Raw genomic sequence first — 22,594 nt, 5'->3', positions numbered from 1 at the left:
TTAGCAACAAGGAGGAAGGTAGAGTTAATGCAGTCCAAATTTTCAGGTCCTCTTCCTCATTTTAAAAGGTTTTGTTGTGTGTGTTCTAATTTTGATAACATGTTATTGCAATTATTGAAGAGGAGTCTGAATATATATATAAGACGCTCTCAAACAAAAAGGCTTCCTGCCAAATGATGTATTACTTTTTATGTCCACGGACTGACAGTTGGCTGGTGAAAGTTTGCACTGTAAGGTCCATTTCATTTTGAGCTGATTTTAAGTCGAGTGGCTCTGCCGTGTACATAAAAGGATTCTCGTTCATCTGCTCCTGACTGTTGATCTCTCCATCTGTCATGCTTGTAAAAGATTCATGTGATCACTTCAACTATATTTAGGTATTCTATGCATGATGAGGACTCCTATTCTGATGCTACAGTGATGTGAAATTCATTATCTGGAATGTAAATCCGATTTAAAAGGGATGGATGCGACATAGTATCTTCAAGACAATGATCACTAAGCTTGGTTCTGCGATTTTCTTATCTTGTCAAAACGGTCTTATCGGAGGCTGTTGCTGAAATCGAGCACATCTTTTATCTTTAGCTGCCTTTTTGTTCAAAGTTGGGCGAGCATTTATTTATAAAACTGTCACAGTGATGGATCTTTTTGAAACAAGGATGGCATCATCGAAGTAAAAGCAACATATCTCAGGAAAGGTCACCTAACATTAGTTTTTCAAATATATAGATGTTTCATCCAAACATGCTTGCTTTGTAAATCTGTGAATTTAGGAATGTTTCCCACTGCTGATAGTTTTTACAACCTTCTTGTGTTTTCTCACTTAAATTTGTTGACAGTAACTTCCCAGAAACAAAATAAAGGAGTTTCCTGCCTGCAATGCATTGCCAAGGATGATGAAATTCAGCAGCAGAAAAATACATATTGTGATCATTTCCAGAGATTCCCCTGGTGGATTCACTGGCTATTTTTACTGATGTTGATGTAAAAGACATACGCATACAGGAGATTTTTTTTTCTTTTTAAGTAAGCTTTAGATTTAATGATTGGGACCTTTGTTTATTGGGGAATACAAAACCTCTAAGTACACAGTTTAATGTTAAAAATGTCTGTTATATCACATGTTTTGCTGTGTATATATTTGCAAAATCAATCCATCGAAAACATCCTCCCATATACCGCTTGTCCCGTTCAGGGTAGCAAGGAGATGGAGCCTATCCCGGCTGACTTTTGGCAAAAGGCAAGCCGCATCCTGGACTGCTTGCCAGTGAATCACAGGAACAGGACACATACGTATAGACAACCATTCAGACTTGCAGTCACACCATCAGAAAGTGAGAACGGAACCCACGCTTGGAATTCCACTCCATGGACGTTTAGTGAATAAACCACCACACAGTTAGTGAATCCATTGAAATAATTTTGATTGATCACTATGCATAAATTATTTCAGGATAGCTGCATCTGCCTCCGTGACACAAACAGAATATTGTTTTGAGTATTTATCACTCCATGGTGTTTTTTTTCATTTTATTTGTAAGTTATTTCAATTATCTACTTAAACTGGATCATATTGGACTAAATATCTGCTTCATTCACAGAATAATATGAACATTCATGAAAATCAGAGGTCTTAGGAGAAGTAAGTCTCAAGTATTAACCTTCAAATCTCGAGCAGGACTCAAGTCAGTGTGGGAAAAAAAATCAAGCAAGTTAACTCACAACATATGTTGGAGTGAAAATAAAATACAGATTTTCAATAATAATACAACAAAAGTACAATAAAAGTACACTATCTCTAAAAATGAAATTAAAATTTAGCTACGCCTACTGCCCAAAGACGGCCGGGATAGGCCCCAACACGCCCGCTACCCTCGTGAGGAGAAGCGGATCAGATAATGGATGGATGGATAAAAGGGTGAATGCAAGGTAACAACTTTGTGTACTTTGTATCTTGTTTACAGAGATGCGACCACATCAAATATGGCGGACACACGCTCATGACCAGAAAAGTGCTATTTCTATGCACTCTATGCTTAAATAATAAAATATGTTTTTCTGTTTGAATGGTATAGTTTCAAGGTTACAGTTTCCATGCTGTAGAATCTATCACTTTATTGTCTTCTCAATCAAATGCAGTACTGACATGAAGTATTTGTAAAGATCCAAGTCAAGTCAAGTCATGTTTTTGCCTAGCAAGTCTCAAGTCCTAAAAATAGCAGCTCAAGTCTAACTCAAGTGAAGTCACATGACTCGAGTCCCTCATCTCTGATGACAATCAAGGAGATCCCACTGATCTCAACATGAGAGAGATTAGGAGTCTCGCGTTAATTTAATCCATCTCAACCCCCATTTTCCCAGCCTTGCTCCCTGCAGTCGATTACAGTAAGGAACTGCAGGTAAGTGCAGTCCCAGGCATTTGGACGCAAGCCTCCCATGCGTGGGTTCAAATAGTTCTGTTGGGAGTAAAGTCTTTTTGCACACTGTTGAGGGAAAGTGCATTTTGATGAGCAGCACATGAAAAATGCTTCACTTTAAAGTTTAGAGTACGAGCATCATTCAATTCAGTTCGATGTATCCACGTGGCTTCAAATAGCAGCAAATAATAAATTATTTTGGCTCACTTTACACACGGACTATGTTAAGAATCATATTAAAGAGAGACCCCGTCCTGTAGTTTTTATAGAATGAAAAGATATCTCGGAGAATTACATTGTTTCAATTTCCTGGGCAGGTCCTCCTTTCGTTCCAGCATGACTGTGCGCCTCAATGCACAAGGCAAGGAAGTCATACTTGAATGAGTTTGGTGCGGAAGAACAACCGTTGAGATTTCTGGCTCGCCAAACTTCTTGTACAATCTACAATCAACATGTGGCTCGTAAACGTCTTTTCTGTTGGTGCATATATCGAATGATATGTTTAAAACCAACAACTTGCTTTTCGTGTCAAGAGACTTGGCAAGACCATGCGGAATTCTTACACTTAATAGCATTTTGTCCCACTGACTGTTCATTTTGGCAACTCCACAGTTGATGGGTCGAAAAGGTGGCCTGCCTGCGGTCTGGATAACCACTTTGCTTGTTGCTTGCAAATTCATTTGATTCCATCCTCATTCATTCCAGTATCTTGTTTTTGTCTGAATGATGTTCTGACTTAAATCACAAAACTGGACAAAGTTTTCATTGCTGGGAATGTTGAAGTTTGCATTGTTGACACCTCACATAATCCTAATCTTTCACTTTTAATCTATGATCTGGAATTGTATCATTTACCCTCCTATCACCTACTAATAGCCTATTTTCCTTACTCCCAACGTTCTATCTGGCACCATCAACGTTATTATCTCACCCTCCCCTTCAACTATAGTTTCACATTAATAGACTGTATAGCTTTCTTTCTTTGGCAATACTGTGTTCCCCCCAACGCCTATCTTACCATCTGTTGCCACACTTGACTCCTTTCAACCAACTGTCTGAAAGACCCAATGGAATGGGAAAAAAAACTAATATAAAATAAATATTGAAAAAAAAAAGGGAAAATGACGTCTGAGAATATGTGAACTGTGAGTGCCAAACCACAGGAATGCAGGTGTCGACTGTAGTTTTAAGTTGTAATATCACCATTTGGCAGAAGGTGGGAGGCACAGGTTACGTGGTGTCAGAATAAGAAAATACAGGCAAATAGTGGCGCCTTTGATGTGTTCTGAGGCCATTTTTATCGTTTGCCCGTTTCGCGAGTAGGCTCATCACACGCACACATAGCCCCCGCCCCTGCCCCAAAAATGGACGTCCAGTTGGGCCGGAGGCCTGGACCGTTCCGCCCCCCCCTCCCGGGACGGACTGCCCAGCTCTGGAGAATTGGCTTTTGAACACTTTATAGGGTGTCGCCCAAGGACGAAAAGTTTGGAACGAACATCACGAGCACAAACACACGCACACGATCTCATGGCACGCGTACACGCACGCGCGCAAACACACACGCGTGCTCTCCCTCTCTCTCTCCCTCTCTCTCTCTCCCTCTCTCTCTCTCTCTCTCTCTCTCTCTCACACACACACACGCACGGGCGCGCACACACGCACACGCACGTATACAGTGTTGAGTCACGTATGTGTGTGCACTAAGGCCAGCAGCCCGATTGGACGTCACTCCCTGTCGGCGGCGGGTTGGAGCAGCACAACACACGGTCATGCGCGAGACAGCAGCGCCAGCACTTTGTCTCTGCTCTCTTCTTTGCTGACGGAAAGGCGCCTTTCCTTTTCTGCACTTCAGGTAAAATGCCGAATGCTCACTAGAGATGACTTTGAATCCCACCCTTGCTTTTTTATGACTTGTTTTGGCAGGTTAGTAGCTTCGCGAGACTGCGTTTTAGTGCTTAACGTTGGAGCTGAATGACTAGCAAAACATGCAGTGGCTGTTGCACTGTAGCCATAAACTGTGTGTTGCTATGGTATTGCCAGGCAACATCCTACCAGCAGCCACCGCCGCAGCCGCTCACGATGTCAGTAATGCTTTTTTATTGCCACGTCATACGTGAAAAAAAAATAACTATCCCCAAATCATCTATTTGCTCATGGTTTACAAATAGTCGCCATTCGTTTGAAATGCACGCGCAAAGACGAGTTGAGCGTTTTTGTGACACCTGTTTCTATTAGGGTACTGATTTAATTCACGACTACTTTAGTTTAAACGTGAACGCCAAGACTTTTCTTTCTTTCTGTTTCAACTGGTGAATACTTGAATGCTGTTATAAGATTGTTTTCCTGTCAGAAGTCTGTGGTTTGATGTGACCATCCCACTCATTTTCACCACATCACCACCAACTATTCCTGCTCTCTCATCACACATCTATTACTGCTCTCTTTTGTGTTCTTTTCCATTGCAGTACCTTGCAGCCCAGGACTCGTGACCACTCAAGATGGTCATTCCCAGTGCGACTTCCCTCAGCAGGACATCACTGGCCATGGACGCATGTGGATGTTGGCAGTGAAGGTGCCTGCACACAACAGTGCTTATCACATGTGGGGCTGCTGTCAGGCATCAGTGCATCCCAACACCGGGCCTAGCAGATACAGAGAAATTCTATTATCCATCATCTCCTGTCTGCTACGTTCGTAGGAGAGGAGGAAATCACCGTACCACGTTGTCTTGAAGCCAGGAACGAGGGAGAATTATGAGTCAGAATGGCGGAGGAGAGAACCTTCGCTCTTCCAATCTGCCCATAAGCTTGATAGACAACTGGCATGCTTATTTTGAGAGTGTGAGCGCTCCAAATTATGTACATTGAGTGCTCAAGATAAGCTCTTGTGTGTTCATTGAATTTTTTTCTTGAACACCGCCTTATCTCATATGTCATGAGTGTGTGTTTGTGGAAGAAGGGATGCAAGAACACCAGACATGTGAATTTGGGACGTGGGAGTGTGGTTCACTCTCACGCCGAGTGGTGACTTGTTTCCAAAGGCGAAGGTAGCAAGACATTCAGGCGGCACTCTTCTCCCACGGATTGCTGTGAAGAATTGAGCAGACACACCATGCTCTGAAGTATCGCAACAGCCTGGCGGCCCTTCGTTACATGCAACTTTGTGTGTTCAGATATGAGCTATGGTCTCTTAGTTTGGCAAGAGCTGCATTCATTTGTCTGCATCGACCTCACAAACGTGTTTCCTTGGTTTCACTGGTGTCATTCCATTAGCCTTGACTGGCCTTCCTTTGTTTATGTTTCTGGCAGAGGAGAAGATTACGGTAATACCAGGTGGATTTGAAGGTGTGGAGGAGAGCTGCAAAATCATGGGGAAATCCAACAGCAAGCTCAAGCCAGAGGTGGTGGAGGAATTGACGAGGAAAACCTACTGTGAGTATCCTCGAGTCTCTTTTTGCTTGTCTTTAATGAGCAAATCCTGCTGGAGCATTTAATTGCAATGACAGCTTGCACAAAAGTAAAAGAGCCAAATATGCATTGTTACGGCTTCTTTCCACTGCATACTTTTCAGCAAATAGTTCCCACTGCTTCTTTTATAAGTGGATAAAACAGAATGGCACTAACCTGATTCAAACAAAACAATCTAATCTTTAAAAAAATGTCATTGGGGAAGCTCAGGCTCTAAATTTTAGGCATCTTTTAATCATCCTTTAATCATTTTAATCATTTTAATGTATGCTTTTATTAAGCAGTTGGATTTAAAAAATGTTTTTTAGCCATTTTTATATGTAACAAAATGCGCCTTTACGCCATGTGAGCACCTGTTATTGTATCTGTTCAGAAACAAATACTGTACAATTACTTTACAGTTAGACTGCATAGAGAAATTATTGGTACAGAACCTCATTCACTGTAAAGATTCAGTTTTTTAAATATGTTATTTAATATATTTTTAAGCAGCTTTTGGAATAGAAACTGAACATTAATTCCCCCCTTTGGTTTTCAATCAGATATGAGCTCAAGTTTAGTAATTACGAAAATTATGTCTACACTGAAAGACAAAATTTTGTTTTATCTGTTATTGTTGGAGCATAACATCATTATTATTGTGTTTATTATTATTATTTTCATTGTTGTCAAGTGTGCAGGTGTGAGTGGGAGCTGGCATCCATTGGCTGCTTAATGACAGTGTTATTTGCGCAGTGGCACACTCCACAGCAGAGGCAAGGAGGACTGCTGTGGCAGGAAATTGCTGTGGAGGAGGACGTGGCTTCGTGCTGGGCTGGCCTGCTTGCTGCTGTCCTTTCCTCTCTTCCTCTCGCTCACCCATTCTCTCTGGCTCTTTCCTCTAATTGCCCTCTTTGAGCAGGGAAGGGAATAGTGTAATTAGGATCTTATCTGGTTAGCATCTCGGAGAGGAGCACCAAGCTGTTCTCCTCCAGATCGTTCTCCCATCATTTCTTGCCTTGAGACTTCCATCAGTCAAGCTTTGTCTCAATTTTCGTCATCATTCTCTTTTGGTTTTTGACAGATTGGGGACTGATGACATTTCTCTAAGTGTCTCTTTGTTTTTTTTCTTTGGCAAAATAATAGCTTGTGTTGACAGAAAAGCAACCAAGGCCTGGCCAGCAGTGAGAGCTGTCAAGTGTGTGAGTTACACGCTGAGACACATTTATAAACTAAACATGAATGCATTGTACACTCATTTAACAGTATCCAAGAGTTCAAGAGCGCTGAAAGAAATCCCAGATTAGGTCAGAATTAGTGTTCAGTGTCGCATCGCATGAAAACACCAGCGGTCATATTAAAATGTCTGCAGGGTGGAGGCTTGGCCTATCTAATAGCGTGATGATTCTTCTGTGTTGTCAGAGGCATGAAGAGGCTCACAGTGACAGAGTGCAAGCGGGAAGGGTTTTAGCAGACCCTCCAGGGCCAACCGGCTGAGTAGGCCCCACGTTTTCTTGCATGGACGGATTGCATTCTTGCACATTGGCTCCGACTGAGTTATATAACATTTCGGAAGTAAATCATAGCCATGTTGAACTACCTCCATTTCTGACTACATTGGCAATTTAATGGCAGTTTAGTGAGATTGACTGTGACATTCGATGCCAGGGGCACATGAAGCCTTTCTAGCTCAGTTGTACAGATGAAAGCCACCCAACTCTGCCTCCTGCATAATAGCCCTTATATGAGCAGCAGTCACAGAAGCTTTAAAAGGAAAATCCCGACTGTCATGACAGGTTTGCTCTCTGATTTATTGGTAAGATACAATTTTTAAAAATAATTTCCAGTGCAATACATTTGGTTCAAACTTTATTTTCATATACATAACCATTGTTGTTTATGTCGCAATGCAGCATGGTTGAGCGCGTACGATTTTTAGAGGTCGCAGCGATCTGCTAGCCATAGGGTGGTCACAAACGATTACTTTGATAGTCGACTCATCACCAACAGTAATCGCGATTAGTCTACTAATCAGATCATATGTAAATTGCGGCATGTTGCACCAGCAAGCAGCTGCTCCGATATAATCCTAATTACTTTACAGCTTGATTCTTTATGTATGTACAAATTAATGAGATGATACAACATTGAACTTTGATTATACTTTGCAGGTTGTACCAACAGTTCTGAGATGTTCAGAAATGATGGTGCAGCGTAAATTGAAGGCAATACTGTGGCCTTAAAAGTTTTGGCTCCAATTGTTTAGTGCATTTTAAAATCAAACCAAAACTAAATATAATTTCACTCATCTTCGGCGGAAAGCATTTTTTAAAATGGAGAAGTAGTGAATTCAGAGGAGTACATTAGGAAAATGCACCGTGCTAAAGAAAACTAAAATAAACACTATTATATTGCTTTTTAATTTTGTTTTTATTTAACCTTTATCCCGAACATTTTGTTTTTCTTCATTAATGTGGGTAATTTAATAGCTACACAATCAATGCAACAGGGAAAAAATATTTTATTATTAGGAGGAGCATTTTTTTTTTGTTAGTACATAGTATTTTGCAACAAACGTAATTATGTGATTCATATGAGGGCTTGTGGCAAATATGTCACGTTTCGTTACATAGAGTACTGACATTTCCTAGTTCATGGATGCATCACTTTGTTCGCGAGGGATTTATCTGCTTCAATGTCAAACACGGCAGACGCAAATGTGACGTAACTTTAGGACTCTCTTTGCCAACACCAGGTAGCAGGGACACCCTGCTTCACTACCCACAATGTTTCTGTGTAGATCAGGGATGACCCTTATCACCGCGGATGCGTATGTGCGCCCTAGACAAGCATTTAAACAGGGGAGAAAATCAAGAGGCGTGGCTATTTCAAGAGAAATGCAAAGAGCCAAATATATAAATATATGAACAAACTACTCTTCGATTACTTAAATTAATTGTCGACGATTTGGATCGTCGACATCGTTGTGATTAGTCGACTTGGTAGCCCTAGTTAGCAATCTTTTCAATATGAACCAGAGCATGGTCAGACATGAGGAAAGTGTGGAAGAAGATGAAAATGACAGGAGGAAGCCAGAGTTGGCCATTTTTGATGGTGTCTTTGTGGCAGCTCCTGACTGTGAAAGACAAGCGGAGAAATTTGTTCACTTACAGAAGTTGGGCTGCATGACTGGCATTTGTTTTTTGTTCTTTGTTTCCTCCGTTTTGAATTCAGTGGCCAAGAGTCGTGTGTAGCTGCAGCTACTGAAGTAGAAACATGGTCCAGGTACATCTCCAAGGCCTCGTGTCGTTCAGCCCGGTTTTCACTCGTAGGCGTTTAAGATCCTTGTAGGAAATATGGTAGGGCGGCACTGCATTTGGTTTTAACTGTAATTTTAACTGTAATTTTATCTCCCGTGAGCTGAAGGCAATGAAAGGGTTGGAATATGTCTGGGCTAAAATGACGAGAGCCAGTCTTCGGCCAGGTGGACTCTTCTGACAGCATCCTCCCACTGTTTTATGAACTTTCTTTCTTTAGAAAAGCGATTGAGGCTTACCTTGTTTTCTTTATTCCCCTTTGATTGAAAATTAAACCCCAAAAAACTTGCAGCGTGGCATTTTGACTAAGTATTTAAAGATTCATCAAAAATTGATTTAAAATAGTTTTAAACTACTTAAAATCTGCATTGATGTAAAAAATAAAAGAATGGATTCGCAACTTCATGTGAACCATAACAGCTCCCTCATGTCTCTGCTGTAGACAAACAGCTTATACACGTTCTGTTTATTTAGTGGCGGGCGTTCAGGGCCTTCGAGGCCTTCTCTGCTGGCCGAACATAATCAAGAAATCATGATACATTTTTTTTTAATTATAAATCTAATAATTTTATAATTTAATCAAAATTTGAAAAACAATATATTTACAATATATATATATATATATAATATGTATTACATATTACATATTTCTAACCCAGTGTATGTTTTAATAGTAAAGGTTATGGTCAGTTCCTTTTTATACTGTTTTGTTACGCGGCGGCACGGTGGCCGACTGGTTAGCACGATGGCCTCACAGTGAGAGACAGCATCGGTCGTGGGTTCAGTCTAGTCATCCTGTGAGGAGTTTGCATGTTCTCCCCGTGCTTGCGTGGGTTTCCTCCGGGTACTCCGGTTTCCTCCCACATTCCAAAAACATGCATGGCAGGCCGATTGGACACTCTAAATTGCCCCTAGGTATGAGTGTGTTTGTCTTCGTGTGCCCTGCGATTGGCTGGCAACCAGTTCAGGGTGTACCCCGCCTCCTGCCCGAAGATAGCTGGGATAGGCTCCAGCACCCCCCGCGACCCTAGTGAGGAGAAGTGGTATTGAAAATGGATGGATGGATGGCTGTATGGATTACATGCCCTCCAATGTTGGGTGTTGGAAAGAAATGTTGACATTGTACCAGCATTTTTGGGTCCTTTTTGTTCTGTTGTGGTTGCACCTTGCACTCACCACAAATAGGAGTTGCTTTCGAATGATCCATTACACTGGACACATTTTTTGACAATGTAAAGCGTCGAGGGTATTTTTTGTTTGTTGGATATTTAAAAATAGAGCCTGTGCAGGCATGATAATTTATCAAGCCTTATTTGTCCTTTCGTCGGGTCCTGAGGGTTCACTTGCACTAATTCTCTCTTAAAAGGGCAGGATTAATTATTATCCTTTCATGAAAACTCATGATAAAATATTCTAATAACTATCCACTGATGGTAACCTGGGTGCTTGCTACACTTAAGTTTTAATGTCCAAAATGATGTTTAATGGTGCGATGAATTTTGTCCCTAAACTCATGCCACTCTATTTCTCTTGCAGTTACAGAAAAAGAGGTGCAACAATGGTAAGTGTGGGATTTCATTCTTAATTATTGTATTTTTCAGACTACACTTTTTTCATAGTGTCTGGTCCTGTGACCTATACGGTGGTGCAACTTGTCAATCCTTGACACCGTCACACTGCACGTTGATTCTTTTGCAGAGCCCAACGAGTTTACTTATTTGAAGTCCTCTTCCTCACTGTTGTGTTCTGAAAATGGCTTTGAAGCCTTCTTGAATAGCTTTCAGGCTTGAGAACACTAATGTGTGAACTATCTTTTTACTCCATTTAGTCAAGGAATGTCTGATAAGAGAAGAATGGCGAGGGCTTTATGAAATTTTACTTTCTAGGATTGAATCATGGCAAAACCCGATACTTCAAGAGGCTTCTGGGGAACTATTCCTTCCATCTGAACCTGCCATCTTTTGTCAGATCACAGCCCACACGCTGATGTAACATTTACAGTACTTGCATAGATCAAAATGACACGTATTCATGAGGAAGAGGCACCCCAGACCAGAAGAAGTCACACAACAGTAGCGAGAGCGATTATTACTGTGGAGGTGTGAATTTCTGAATGTAATTGCGAAGGCACTATCTGACAGCCGAGGGCACTGGGGTAGCAAGCAATTCACCTTCCTTACAAATATGATTCAAGCATGTGTGCAGTCCTCTCATTTGTTTGTTGAATGTTGCTGCTGCTGGGCTATTGTTGGCATGAAACAAAAAAAAAAACAAAGAATAGCGCATCTGATGAAAAGGAGGACTGTAATAAAGTAATAATTTTCCATTGTCACCACTTCTAATTCTAATTTACCCGTCTTGAAAATCACTTCTCATGAGTGTGGTTAGAGATGGCACATTGGAGTGTCCAAAGCCTCTAACACAGCTCGCCTTTGGCCTGTTTCTTTTCGTGCATTGTGGCAGAATTCCAACCCCAATTCCTTATGAAGCAAGTTAGCCCACCATCACTCACTGTTTATTCATGGAAAAATTTGGATGAATTGTCACTTGGAGATTAGCAGGAATCAACACTGCTGAGGGTGAGCGATGAGAGAGAATTTTACCAGGGAAATGCCAGATGGCTTGTAATTAGAGCACATGCACAGACGCAAGAATTAGCTGGGTTAGGAAAATGCCCGTATTTCACAGAGAATCAGTCGCCCTTCCTAGTTATCAATAAAAGAAACATAATTAAGTACTCCCTATACTCACCTGGAGTCATTACCTATATGCCACTGTGTGCTGCATTGTGACCTGAGGACCATACAAAGAATTAATACTTTCTCCATGTCAGTTCTTAATCATAGTTTTGTGCCAGCTTTTGCTTCTGTTATGACCTGCAAATGCATCACGACTCCAAGCAAAGGCTGTGCATCTGTCAACAAGTCAGATGTCGAATACATGTTCTTGACAAGTGGTTAAGTCTGTGAAGACAGGCTGACAGTGTGATTCCTCTGATTCCTCATTACGTGCTTGGAGAAATTCACTGATGGTGTAATGGTTCACTCGCCTGGCTAATGTGAGGGTTCAGTACCCACTCAGTGATGGTGCCAATGTGGCTGTGAAAAGTTGTTTATCTCTATATGTGTGTACCCTGCAACTGACTGGTGACCAGTTCAGGGTGGAGTCTGCTTTTTGCCCCAAGTCAGCTGGGATAGACTTCAGCACTCCATGACCCTGAAGGGGATAAATTGTGTTGAAAAAGGATGCTTGGTAAAAGCATAACAAACGGTATTAATTTAGCATCTGGATTTTCAGTTTATTGAGGAAATTATTTCAGCAGTTGTTTGAAAATTCTATTCAAATGTTCTGTTGAGTAAGGCATGACATCGATTCCCTCTGCTTATGGGGCACACAACGGCTTTTCCAATTTTAAGTGTGTATCTTTCCAATAAAGGGTGATTCAATACTTACCTCTACAAAGGTAACTTTGCAATGGCTTGTTTGGCGGCGAATGACAGAAGTTTTATAATTCATAAAACGCATTTACAGCTCATTAGCTGGCTAATTTCCTATTCACATCCACTTAATTAAGTAATTTCCGGACTACAAAACACACCTGATTAAAAGCCACAAAAGCTATATTTAGCCATAAAAAACTGATTTGTAGATATATATTAGAAACACCAGTCGACGCGAATGCAGCTATCGTTACACAGCTTACCGGAACCTTTATAGACTCTTGTTGTCACACGTGGCAAATTCACAGATGAGCTCGGACTCTAGAGATGGCTGTATTTATTGCATTTCATCCCTTTGCTCACATTAAAAATAATTTAAGATGCTCATTTTGGCTCTCAATTGGTTCTTCACACAGCTGCGCGCATCGCTCCACATGTTTTTGCTCTCTCTCTCTCTTTCTCTCTCTCTGTCTCCATTCTGCTCCAAGTGCAAATATTTGAATGCTATACACGTGGTACTTGACCCGGTCTGGGTCTAATAGAGGGACGAATGAAAATCCACTTCCGGCCATGACGGACCGTTCTGCCGCTGGGACAAAATGCCCATCCCTAACAGATGCATTTAATTTTTTAGTAACCCTTCCAAAAGTGGATCACGGACCTGACGGACAAGTTGAGAATCACTGTTTAAACTACATAGAAGGCCAAAATCAAATTGAGCACCTGTCTACTGATTATTATTATTTTATTTTTTTTAAGATACCATGAATCAACAATGTATTCTACACATTGAATGTTCTAAAAGCCTGATAGAGTAATTGATTAAATAACCACCACTTTTTCCAACGACGCTTAAACAATGTATTAAATATGGCAGTACACGTACTTATATACTAAATTGGGCGCACTAGTACGAGCCGTTCGATCCCTATACGACCGATGTCAGAGTTTGGTCCACATTGCCGGCAGTCGGCTTAGTTTCCGCTGAGGTTTGGACTCCACCAAAGCTGCCCTTTGTCACCGATTCTGTTCATAACTTTTAGGGTCAGAATTTCTAGGTGTAGTCAAGGTGTTGAGTGTGTCTTGTTTGGTCATCTCAGTATTGCATCTCTGCTTTTTGCAGATGATGTGGTACTGTTGGTACTGTTCAAGCTGTGTTCTTCAACTATCACTGGAGCGTTTTGCAGCCAAGTGTGAAGCGGTTGGAATGAAGATCAGCACCTCCAAATCTGAGACCATGGTTCTCAGTCGGAAAAGGGTGGAGTGCCCTCTCGGGAAAGAGTTCCTTACACAAGTGGAAGAGTTCAAATATCTTGGAGTCTTGTTCACAAGTGAGGGGAGGATGGAGGGTGAGATTGACAGGCGGATCGCTGCAGCGTCTGCTGCGATGTGGACACTGTATCGGTCTGTCGTGGTCAATTTACCGGTCTATCTACGTTCTGACCCTCACCAATGGTCCCGAGCTGTGGGTCTTGACCGAAAGAATAAGATCAAGGATACAAGCAGCTGAAATGAGTTCCCTCCTCAGGGACGGTCCCTTAAGATAAGGTGAGACGCTCTGAGGGGCTCAGTATCGAGCCGCTGCTCCTCCGTATTGAGAGGAGCCAGATGAGGTGGCTCAGACATCTTGTCAAGATGCCACCTGGACGTCTCCCTGTTGAGGTGTTCTGGAGATATGACCACACTGGGAGGAGGCCCAGAGGACGACCCAGGACACGCTGGAGCGACTGTGAGTCCCAGGTGGCTTGAGAACGCCTCGGAATCGCCCAGGAAGAGCTAGATGAAGTGGCTGGGGGGAGAGAAGTCTGGGCTTTCCCTGCTTAAGCTGCTGCCCCTGCGACTTGACCTCGGATAAGTGAAAGAATGAATGAAATGTGATACGGATTATACGTAATGCATTGTAAATCTCAATTTGGTTGTATGCTGCATAATAGTGAGCCATGCTTTCATGCCTCACCATCCCAATTTATTTCATATTAGTCTGTCGACAGCGGAAGTATTCAGGTTCAGGCCCTGTCTCTGTTACAGCTGCTTTTTCTGTATTTAACACATATATAAGCCTCACAATTGGCCTTTTCAATATGTTCTATGTGCTAGGGATGATTTCATGGGGGGTCCAGTGCCCCTGCAGCCACTGTTAGTGGACTTGGTTTGGACACGGACATCTTACCGGCAAAGCGCTGCGGACACGTTCGGAAATTCACTCGGACACCAGTGCACTACCCTGAGAGTGGGTGTGTTTTAGAGGCAGAGTGCATACCATTCATTTCCGACGCAGCCAACACTGGTGGACCGTGTCCTAAGTCAGGTGCCAAGTGCATGCAACGACCCATCGCTAATGTGTGGCGAGTTGTCAATGATAAAGTGGAATGAGGACAAGCACAAATAAAAAAGTAATGAGCCTTTTTTTTTGCATGTAAGCAGTAGAAATTACAGATATTTGCATAAAAATGAAAGAAGTATGGAAGTACAAAGTTGGGTGAAAAATAATCCACTAAAATAGAAATACCTCAATTTTTTACTGAAGTAGAGTAACAAAGTATTTTTTCTTCTTTATGTGACACCTATGGTCGATAGTAATTGATTATTTTAACTGCCGTATTTAAAATAAAAAAACATTTGATTGATAAGACAAAATTAAAAACAATTAAATGGATTAAAGATAAAAATGAAATAACGCACAACTATCAAGAGGAATATTACATTCGCAAAATATCTGATATGTGGTTCCAAATTTCCTCATTGATGCTTAGAATTGCGCCAGAAATCTAACATTATACTGTAGCCTCTGCTTATTGCATACAGAATGATGTAATCCGGATGTGCGTCTTTATTATTATTTTATAGTTATTTGTATTTAGTGTTATGTCTGCTGTTTGCTCCATGTGCACTGATCCACCCACTAATTGACTAAATGCAGTAATACAGTCGCATGGTCATTTACTCATTCACTGCCATTGACGGGTATAGAAGCCAAAAAGTACATTCATTTTACCTGGGCTCGTTCCGAATGAGTTCAGTGCGGCCCCCATGAATGAAAAAAATGATACAAATTTTGTTCTTTTTTTTTTTTTTTTTGGGCTTGATGGGAATCGCGTTTCTCTTTCAAGTGTTCATTGCTTCCACAGTACAGTGTGGGTGGAGCGAGCAATGGCTCATTTCCCAGAACCCCCCCAACTTTGTTGTAATTCTGAATTCTTAGTGTATTTGACTGGAACATTAAGACACCTCTGGGAACTTTTTAAAACTATGAATAAAAACACAAGGTCTCGTTTAGGTGTCTCTGGTGGTGTAGGGGTTCACTCGCCTTACTTCTGTGCCAGCGGCGTAAATGCAGTTACCACTGATGGCGTGAATGTGAATGCTCATCTGTCTCAATACGTGCATGTGCCGTATAATTGACCAGTCTGCCTTTGACTTGCGTGGGATAGGCTCCAAACTCCCTGCAACCCACAAGGGGATAAGAAAATAGATAGTATGGATGCAAGTCTCCATACAGAATTCCACCGAAAAATATTTAACATTTAAAAAACAATTTAGACATAAATGTGTCACGTCCAATATAGTCCAGGCTCCCGATATTGTGCAAGGAACTAAATTGAGGGAAAAGCGTCTGTTGTCATGCACATTGAGACAAGCTTTGAATTTCCTCATTTCTCATCATCTCCTGTAGTTTAAAAAAATCTCGTGTTCATTATCATCTTCTTGGTGACAAATAATGCACAAATTATATTTTATTTTTCAGTGACCTGCTGCTGTTCTTTCATTAAATGTAATTTAGCCTGCATCAGGGAAATGTGTTACCCCTTCGGGAACATTTTCAAACACATGTAGATACCGCAATGATGGAAAGTAGTAAGGTGGTGAACTCGGTGACAGGTGGTAAAAGCTAAAGTTATTAGTGTTCAGTCTCCTGCTTTGGTTCTTCATTGAGCTGTACCAGCAAACTGCTCACCTTTGAGTGACAGCACTTGAAATTGATTATGAATTGCATCTATATTTAGTCTACATAAAGTCACTCTCTAGATATACCGTATCCCAGAGTAAGGGGAAGCGCTCAGACTTCTCTGCCAGCCATACATATTATCAAAAAAAGAGAGAGTAATTTGATTACAGCAAGGCAATCTGGGCTTGCTATTGGATTAGGACAATTGTCTTATCTGTGAATGAGACAAATAGCTTTGCATGTTCACGTTTTTCATCAGTTGTATCCTTACAACATGCCCATTGCAGGCAGGAAGTGTTTATCATGATTACCCTTTTGTTTTATTTCTACCTCCTTGCCTATTGGTTCATTATTGTCTTCATCTGTCTGTTTCCTGACAGGTACAAAGGCTTCATCAAAGACTGTCCCAGTGGACAGCTTGATTCTGTGGGCTTCCAGAAGATATACAAGCAGTTCTTTCCTTTTGGAGATCCCACAAAGTTTGCCTCTTTTGTCTTCAACGTGTTTGATGAAAATAAGGTTTGTCATCTATCTTGGCTATCATCGCAGCGTAGGGCAAAACCTTCGACCTGTATGAAAACGATGTCATGTGGTTTTGTAATTATATCTAAAAGATTTTTCTTGGAACACAGTTGCTTGCAACCGCTACGTCTTAGCTGCAGGCCTCTTTAGACGTCACTTTTTTCTGTGCTTATTCAAAACAATTTGAATGTGTGCATTCTGCTTGATTTTTCACTCTGTATCCTGTTTCAAAGCGTTCAGAAAATGTAATTAACTGCTCATTAGTTGCTTATTAGAGTCACCGGTTATAGGAACACATGCTTGTAACCCGTTTATGCCAAATCAAATTTTCTTTTTCCTGTAGCTGAAGCTTATTATTACATAGGGACAAAGTATACATACTTTTATTTCATCACAATCTACAGAGACCTTTTGAATGTCATTTGGAAGACAAACTGTTTTTGAACATCTCGCGATAGGTAGGCAAGCCCTGTGGGGTTATTGGCTTTTCATAAGTTGCTGTGCATCTTTACGATGAGACACTCCCCCTCTGGCTGATGTTTATCTATTTGACCTTCATTAGCATCAGGCACGGCATTGTTGAAGAATGCACTGATCTTAGCAGTTCCTATGACTTATGCAAATAACACATCTGATTTAGATTTTTTTTTTTGGTCGAAAGTCATGGAGAAGGCCTGAGTGGCCATTTAGAAGATTGATTCTCAACTGTTGGGTCAGAACTCAAAAATGGGTTATGGACCTATTTTGGGTCGGTCTCGACAGCTGGTAAAAAATGCTCTGTATGTCTTCTTATTTTGATCAAAGATGTATCAAGCACCCATGTAGAACATGTTAGGTAAGCGACAGGAAATGTAGCTACCTTGCGCCTTTAGCCACTTGATTACTCTGTAAACAAATGAAGTGCAGCTCAGCCTCTGGCTGAGCGTCACGGCAAGCATTATGCTTGTGAGGGTGCATCAAAGTAATCAAACAGCATTCGGAATATATAATAATATAAATTATTTCTATAATAATACAATATACATGCTATACATGACATTTGGTTTTTAGCTGCTATTTTATTCAAAGAAATTCGAAGAAAATTCCTTATTGTTCTTAACTTCTTCACAAGTGTATCGCGACTTTGAAACAATAGGAAAATGGGGGTCTCCGGTGACAATAGTTGAGAACCAATGATCTAGAGTACTCAGTTAAATGCTAAAAAGAATGTAGCCAGGAAGTGAGGCTGACTGACTGCTGCACCAACAGGAAGCCACTTTATATGAAATGGTCGCTGTTGCATGCGTCAAACTGCTACTGAGCAATAACTTGAGTGATGATTCGGTCTGAATCCACAGAACACGACCTTCCTGTCCAACCCACAATTTAATGATGTGCAAAACAAACTGCTTAAATTACGAGCTGTAGTAATTCAGGGACAAACATTTCCACCACGTCAGGTTTGATGAAGTGGCTGCCATATTCACGACAGGATGACTCTCGAGTACCCTGTGGATGTGTGTTTGTCGAGTGCAACTTTTAGACTTGCGAACCATTGGCATCTATCCAACTAATGACCAGAGGTGACATATTTCTGCCTCTTGAGAGAACTAGGTGCAGGGCAAAAATAGCAACAAGCTTGAAGCAAATGTCTGGCCCTGTTTTTTGCAGCATGCAACAAGGACTAAAATGCGTAAATGTGAAGTTCAGTGAGTGTCCATGTTTTTTTTTCTCACTTGTGCCATTTTCTAGGATGGACGCATTGAGTTCTCAGAGTTCATCCAGGCGTTGTCTGTGACTTCTCGAGGCACTCTTGACGAGAAACTTAGATGTAAGATGTACCCTCCATTACTATTGTTGACATTAAAATGAATTTATTTAAAATTGAGTGTTGATTCACATGCTAATTGCATTTTAAGTTAACTACAAGTTTTTTTTAACTATTACATTGTAGAAGCACAATTTTGCATATTTTTTTTCCATGTTTTGTAGTTCCATTTATTTAGGTTACAGTGACTCTGCAATGATGGTATAAGCTCACTAGTCCTTATTATTGACTGAGCCTCTGTAGTGGAGTAAACCACCTACTGTATTTTAATGCTTAAATTCTCCTTTCAGGGGCTTTCAAACTATATGACTTGGATAATGATGGCTACATCACCCGTGATGAGATGCTGAACATAGTCGATGCTATTTATCAGATGGTGGTAAGTTGTCCCTTCAGGGACTAGTTGACCTCCATTTTTTTTTCTTCAAAAGATTTTTAAGGAACGCATGCATATGGTAAAAAAGTTCATCACTGTAGTAGTCTACATTCAAACAATGAGACACACTCTTCTTAACAGATGAAGAGGGTATAACATGATGTGTTGCAGTCTTTTTTTAACGTAAACACATGCGAGTATAAAACCAAATTAAGTGTTAATGTAATGAACACTAGTGACCATGGGTCCTTTATATCCAGTGGGTTTCTAGCAGCTAACATTAGGCGACTCCTAATTGGACCGTTTTTTTCAGTTGCTACATATTCATATCTGTGGGACGGCGTGGCTCAGTGGTATAGTGGTCATTTCCCAACCTAGAGGTTGCGGGTTTGATCCCTGGCCATTGTGACCATGTCGAAGTTTCCTTGAGCAAGATCCTGAACCCCCAGTTGCTCTTGATGTTATGTCATCAGTAGGTAGATGAGGTAATAGTGTGAAGTGCTTTGAGTACCATTGGTAGAAATGCTTTTCACACTTCACTTGGTCTTCTTGATATTTACCACGGTGGTAGCGTGCAGGTACTAAGGCCCTCTGATGCAAGCCTGTCCATATTCGGAAATGGTTACTTAGCGGCATAGCAGGAAGTGGCATAGATTCTTTTCTTGCCGGTTGGCCTGTTGCTGCGGGCACTCTGAAATCACAAATCAGTACACCCTGGACTGGTCACCATCCAATTGCAGAGAACATATTGATGCACAGCAATTTATACTAACACTAACAAATAAGGACAGTTTTGAGTTTAGTACTCAATAAGTCTAACATGTGGTGCTTTTAAAATATAGCTGAGGGGAAGTAACCCTAACTCACCTCAAAATTATGAGACCAGAGGTGCTGGACCATCATGCTGCCATGAATATTCCCATCCTGACAAATGTTAACCGGCAGAACAGAAGAGCAAAAAACAAAAAAGACACACATAGTTGATACTTGAAGTTCCTTATGATATTTTTTTCGTTATTATTATTATTATTATTATTACATGATACAATCTTTTGGTTATAATTTTTTTAAGTTCAACTGTACTGATGCTTGATTGTTTTTGAAATGGTAAGTGTAATAAGTTGCTATTTCAGGGAAACACTGTGGAGCTGCCAGAAGAAGAAAACACACCAGAAAAGCGAGTGGATCGCATTTTTGCAATGATGGACAAGGTTAGTGTTTCTAAAGCACAGCTGACTTGCTGCATTTGTGCATCGTGTATAAGAGCAGTCTGTGTGGATTTTTTTACCATTAAATAGAGCATAGCAGCTACCTCCAGGGAATTGAGATGGACACTGTTAAATTTTTAACTGCAAGCTGCATCGATCATTTTGTCATTCACACTGTCAACATTATACACTAGTCTCCTTCCACACTGTCCCTCAGTGCCAGTGCCCACTTCCTGAGCTCAGGGAATCTACTTGTCTTGTATGAAGGATGATCAAAACCTGCATGGGCGTGTCCAAGCAGCATTTGATGATTTGTGTCAGTAAAACGTCTAAAATTCAAACCCACTGAGCTAACCTCAGTCCATCCGCACTGAAAAGTGGCAAGGTGGTCTGCTGCTCTGGGGCCTTGTTTGCCCCCTGCTGGTAATACTGTGGTAATGACATCTGTGTCTCACGTTCCTCTTCCAGAATGCAGACGGGAAGCTGACTCTGCAGGAGTTTCAAGAGGGCTCCAAGGCCGACCCCTCTATTGTGCAAGCACTGTCTCTCTATGATGGTCTAGTCTAAGAATGTAAGGTGAGTGGAGTATTCATGTGCAAGCCACATGCACACATAGCCAAGGGGAAGTTCCGACCGTTCAATATTATGCCATCCTTGTGTCATCCGAGCCAATAAAAAAGAAACAAAAATCAGCGAATGGCCTGAATCCAAAGCAAAGCAGCTGCTTTCTGCTCTCAGTTTGTTCTTATGAATTATGCAGGCGACCCACTTGTTTGCTGGCAATCAAATGGTCTTTCATTGCCGAGCGAAGAGCCTCTTCCGCCACCTCATGTAATCCACCAGCCTCTGCCAATTGTTGCTGACATCGTGCTCAGCGTTTTGTCAGCTGTGAAGTGAGCTTGTGAATGCATATTTTGAACACACCATTGAAATGATTACCCTGCATGGTCTGAGCAAGGACATGGTATTTTTTATGGCGATCACTCTCCAAACCTCGCTAGGCGGATCCAATTTTGCATTGGAATCAGACACATCCAGCACCATCAAATGAGTGCATCGCGGCCTCCTAAAAATCCATTTTACTCATCCAGGAGTTAGACTGACAGTCAGCAGACACTTGTTGGTGTTACCACCAAGGATTGGATACTCATTTTCCGATGCCATTCAAACCTGACAGCAGAGCCCTCTCTCATAAGCTTTTGCTGCTACTGTGTGCTTCTGTGCAAACACCGCAGCCGTCTTCTTTCCCGGCTAAAAGTCCCACGAGATGAATTCCTTTGGAGGCTTTTCCAAACTTCACAAGGAGAGGCAGAGAGCTGCGCTGTCATCATGGACTCATTGAGTTTAAACATGGAAAAGTGTGTTACATGGTGAGAGAGTAAGCACTAATTTAACGTTACAAAGCAGTGTATTGTAATATGTAAATATAGTATATAGTATCATGGTAACTTAGTTCCTGCTTTGCTGTATTCAGGAGTTTTCACCTCTTAAAAATGGAATGAAGTTTTATTTTTATCAAATTTGTTGAAATGTTTTGCACTGCATTTTTCACTACTATTGTGGGATTTTTTTTGTTCTCACGCGCTGAGTTTCCTCTCCTGAGAGAATAGAATTTTTATTTGTGGAACAGTGTTGAAGGAGCGGGGAGTTTTCTAAGGATTATTTTACTTTGTTTGCAACCTGTGAATCCTATTGTGTTTTAACTTCCCATTGAGCATGAGTGTCTTGTGTCTGCAGCGCAATGGCTGAGCAGCATCGCCAAAGCTCATTGCTTAATTGGGGCTCTTTACCCTCATTCACTTTCAGCAGACAGTGAGAGGCACAAACAAACACAAATTCCTCTTGTAAAGCTTTTGCAAACTCTGTGGCTACTATTGTCCACTTTTATAGTTGTCCTGATGTGTAAAACCAGAGCATGCGATCATGCCTTCTACCAATTCTTAATTATTTTTTTTGTTGAAGCAGTCATGTTTTAGCACTGATGTTATATGCCTTATGCAAACAATAATTTACTGAATGACAAATGCCATTTATTTGTCATTGATCAGTATGAGAGCACATAATAAAATGCATCTAAATGGCTGTGTTGTGTGTAATTATAAAGTGTTGTTTTGG

At 41.1% G+C, this 22,594-nt stretch overlaps 1 protein-coding gene across 2 annotated transcripts; it reads left to right on the top strand.

The window, feature by feature from the left end:
• The first annotated feature begins 4,010 nt into the window (after nucleotides 1–4,010).
• Nucleotides 4,011–22,561, top strand: ncs1b (neuronal calcium sensor 1b). Of its 2 annotated transcripts, XM_088299609.1 has the most exons (10): nucleotides 4,011–4,269; nucleotides 4,883–4,989; nucleotides 5,726–5,848; nucleotides 10,717–10,741; nucleotides 16,947–17,085; nucleotides 18,820–18,898; nucleotides 19,186–19,274; nucleotides 20,405–20,482; nucleotides 20,948–21,055; nucleotides 21,240–22,561. In XM_088299609.1, exons 3-9 carry the CDS (start codon nucleotides 5,785–5,787, stop codon nucleotides 21,044–21,046), a joined length of 573 nt encoding a protein of 190 aa, XP_088155735.1. In that variant the 5' UTR covers nucleotides 4,011–4,269; nucleotides 4,883–4,989; nucleotides 5,726–5,784; the 3' UTR covers nucleotides 21,047–21,055; nucleotides 21,240–22,561. The 2 variants fall into 2 exon arrangements, with proteins under 2 accessions (XP_088155735.1, XP_088155727.1); XM_088299601.1 differs by having other exon boundaries at nucleotides 20,948–22,561.
• Nucleotides 22,562–22,594: the final 33 nt, after the last annotated feature.

The sequence above is a fragment of the Idiotropiscis lumnitzeri genome, chromosome 1 (genome assembly GCF_059441095.1).
Source record: "Idiotropiscis lumnitzeri isolate Australia: NSW breed Sydney's pygmy pipehorse chromosome 1, RoL_Ilum_1.0, whole genome shotgun sequence".
Taxonomy (NCBI): Eukaryota; Metazoa; Chordata; class Actinopteri; order Syngnathiformes; family Syngnathidae; genus Idiotropiscis; species Idiotropiscis lumnitzeri.
The sequence above is the reverse complement of the archived record's forward strand: the minus strand, read 5'-3'. Positions and strand labels throughout refer to the sequence as shown.

What these genes read in the sequence shown, in the direction of transcription:
- ncs1b (XM_088299609.1), top strand. Translation starts at nt 5,785, where the DNA reads ATGGGGAAATCCAACAGCAAGCTCAAGCCAGAGGTGGTGGAGGAATTG. An exon ending in TCTTGACGAGAAACTTAGAT is followed by an intron (nt 18,899 to 19,185) that starts GTAAGATGTACC and finishes TTCTCCTTTCAG; the next exon opens with GGGCTTTCAAACTATATGAC. An exon ending in TTTTTGCAATGATGGACAAG is followed by an intron (nt 20,483 to 20,947) that starts GTTAGTGTTTCT and finishes TTCCTCTTCCAG; the next exon opens with AATGCAGACGGGAAGCTGAC.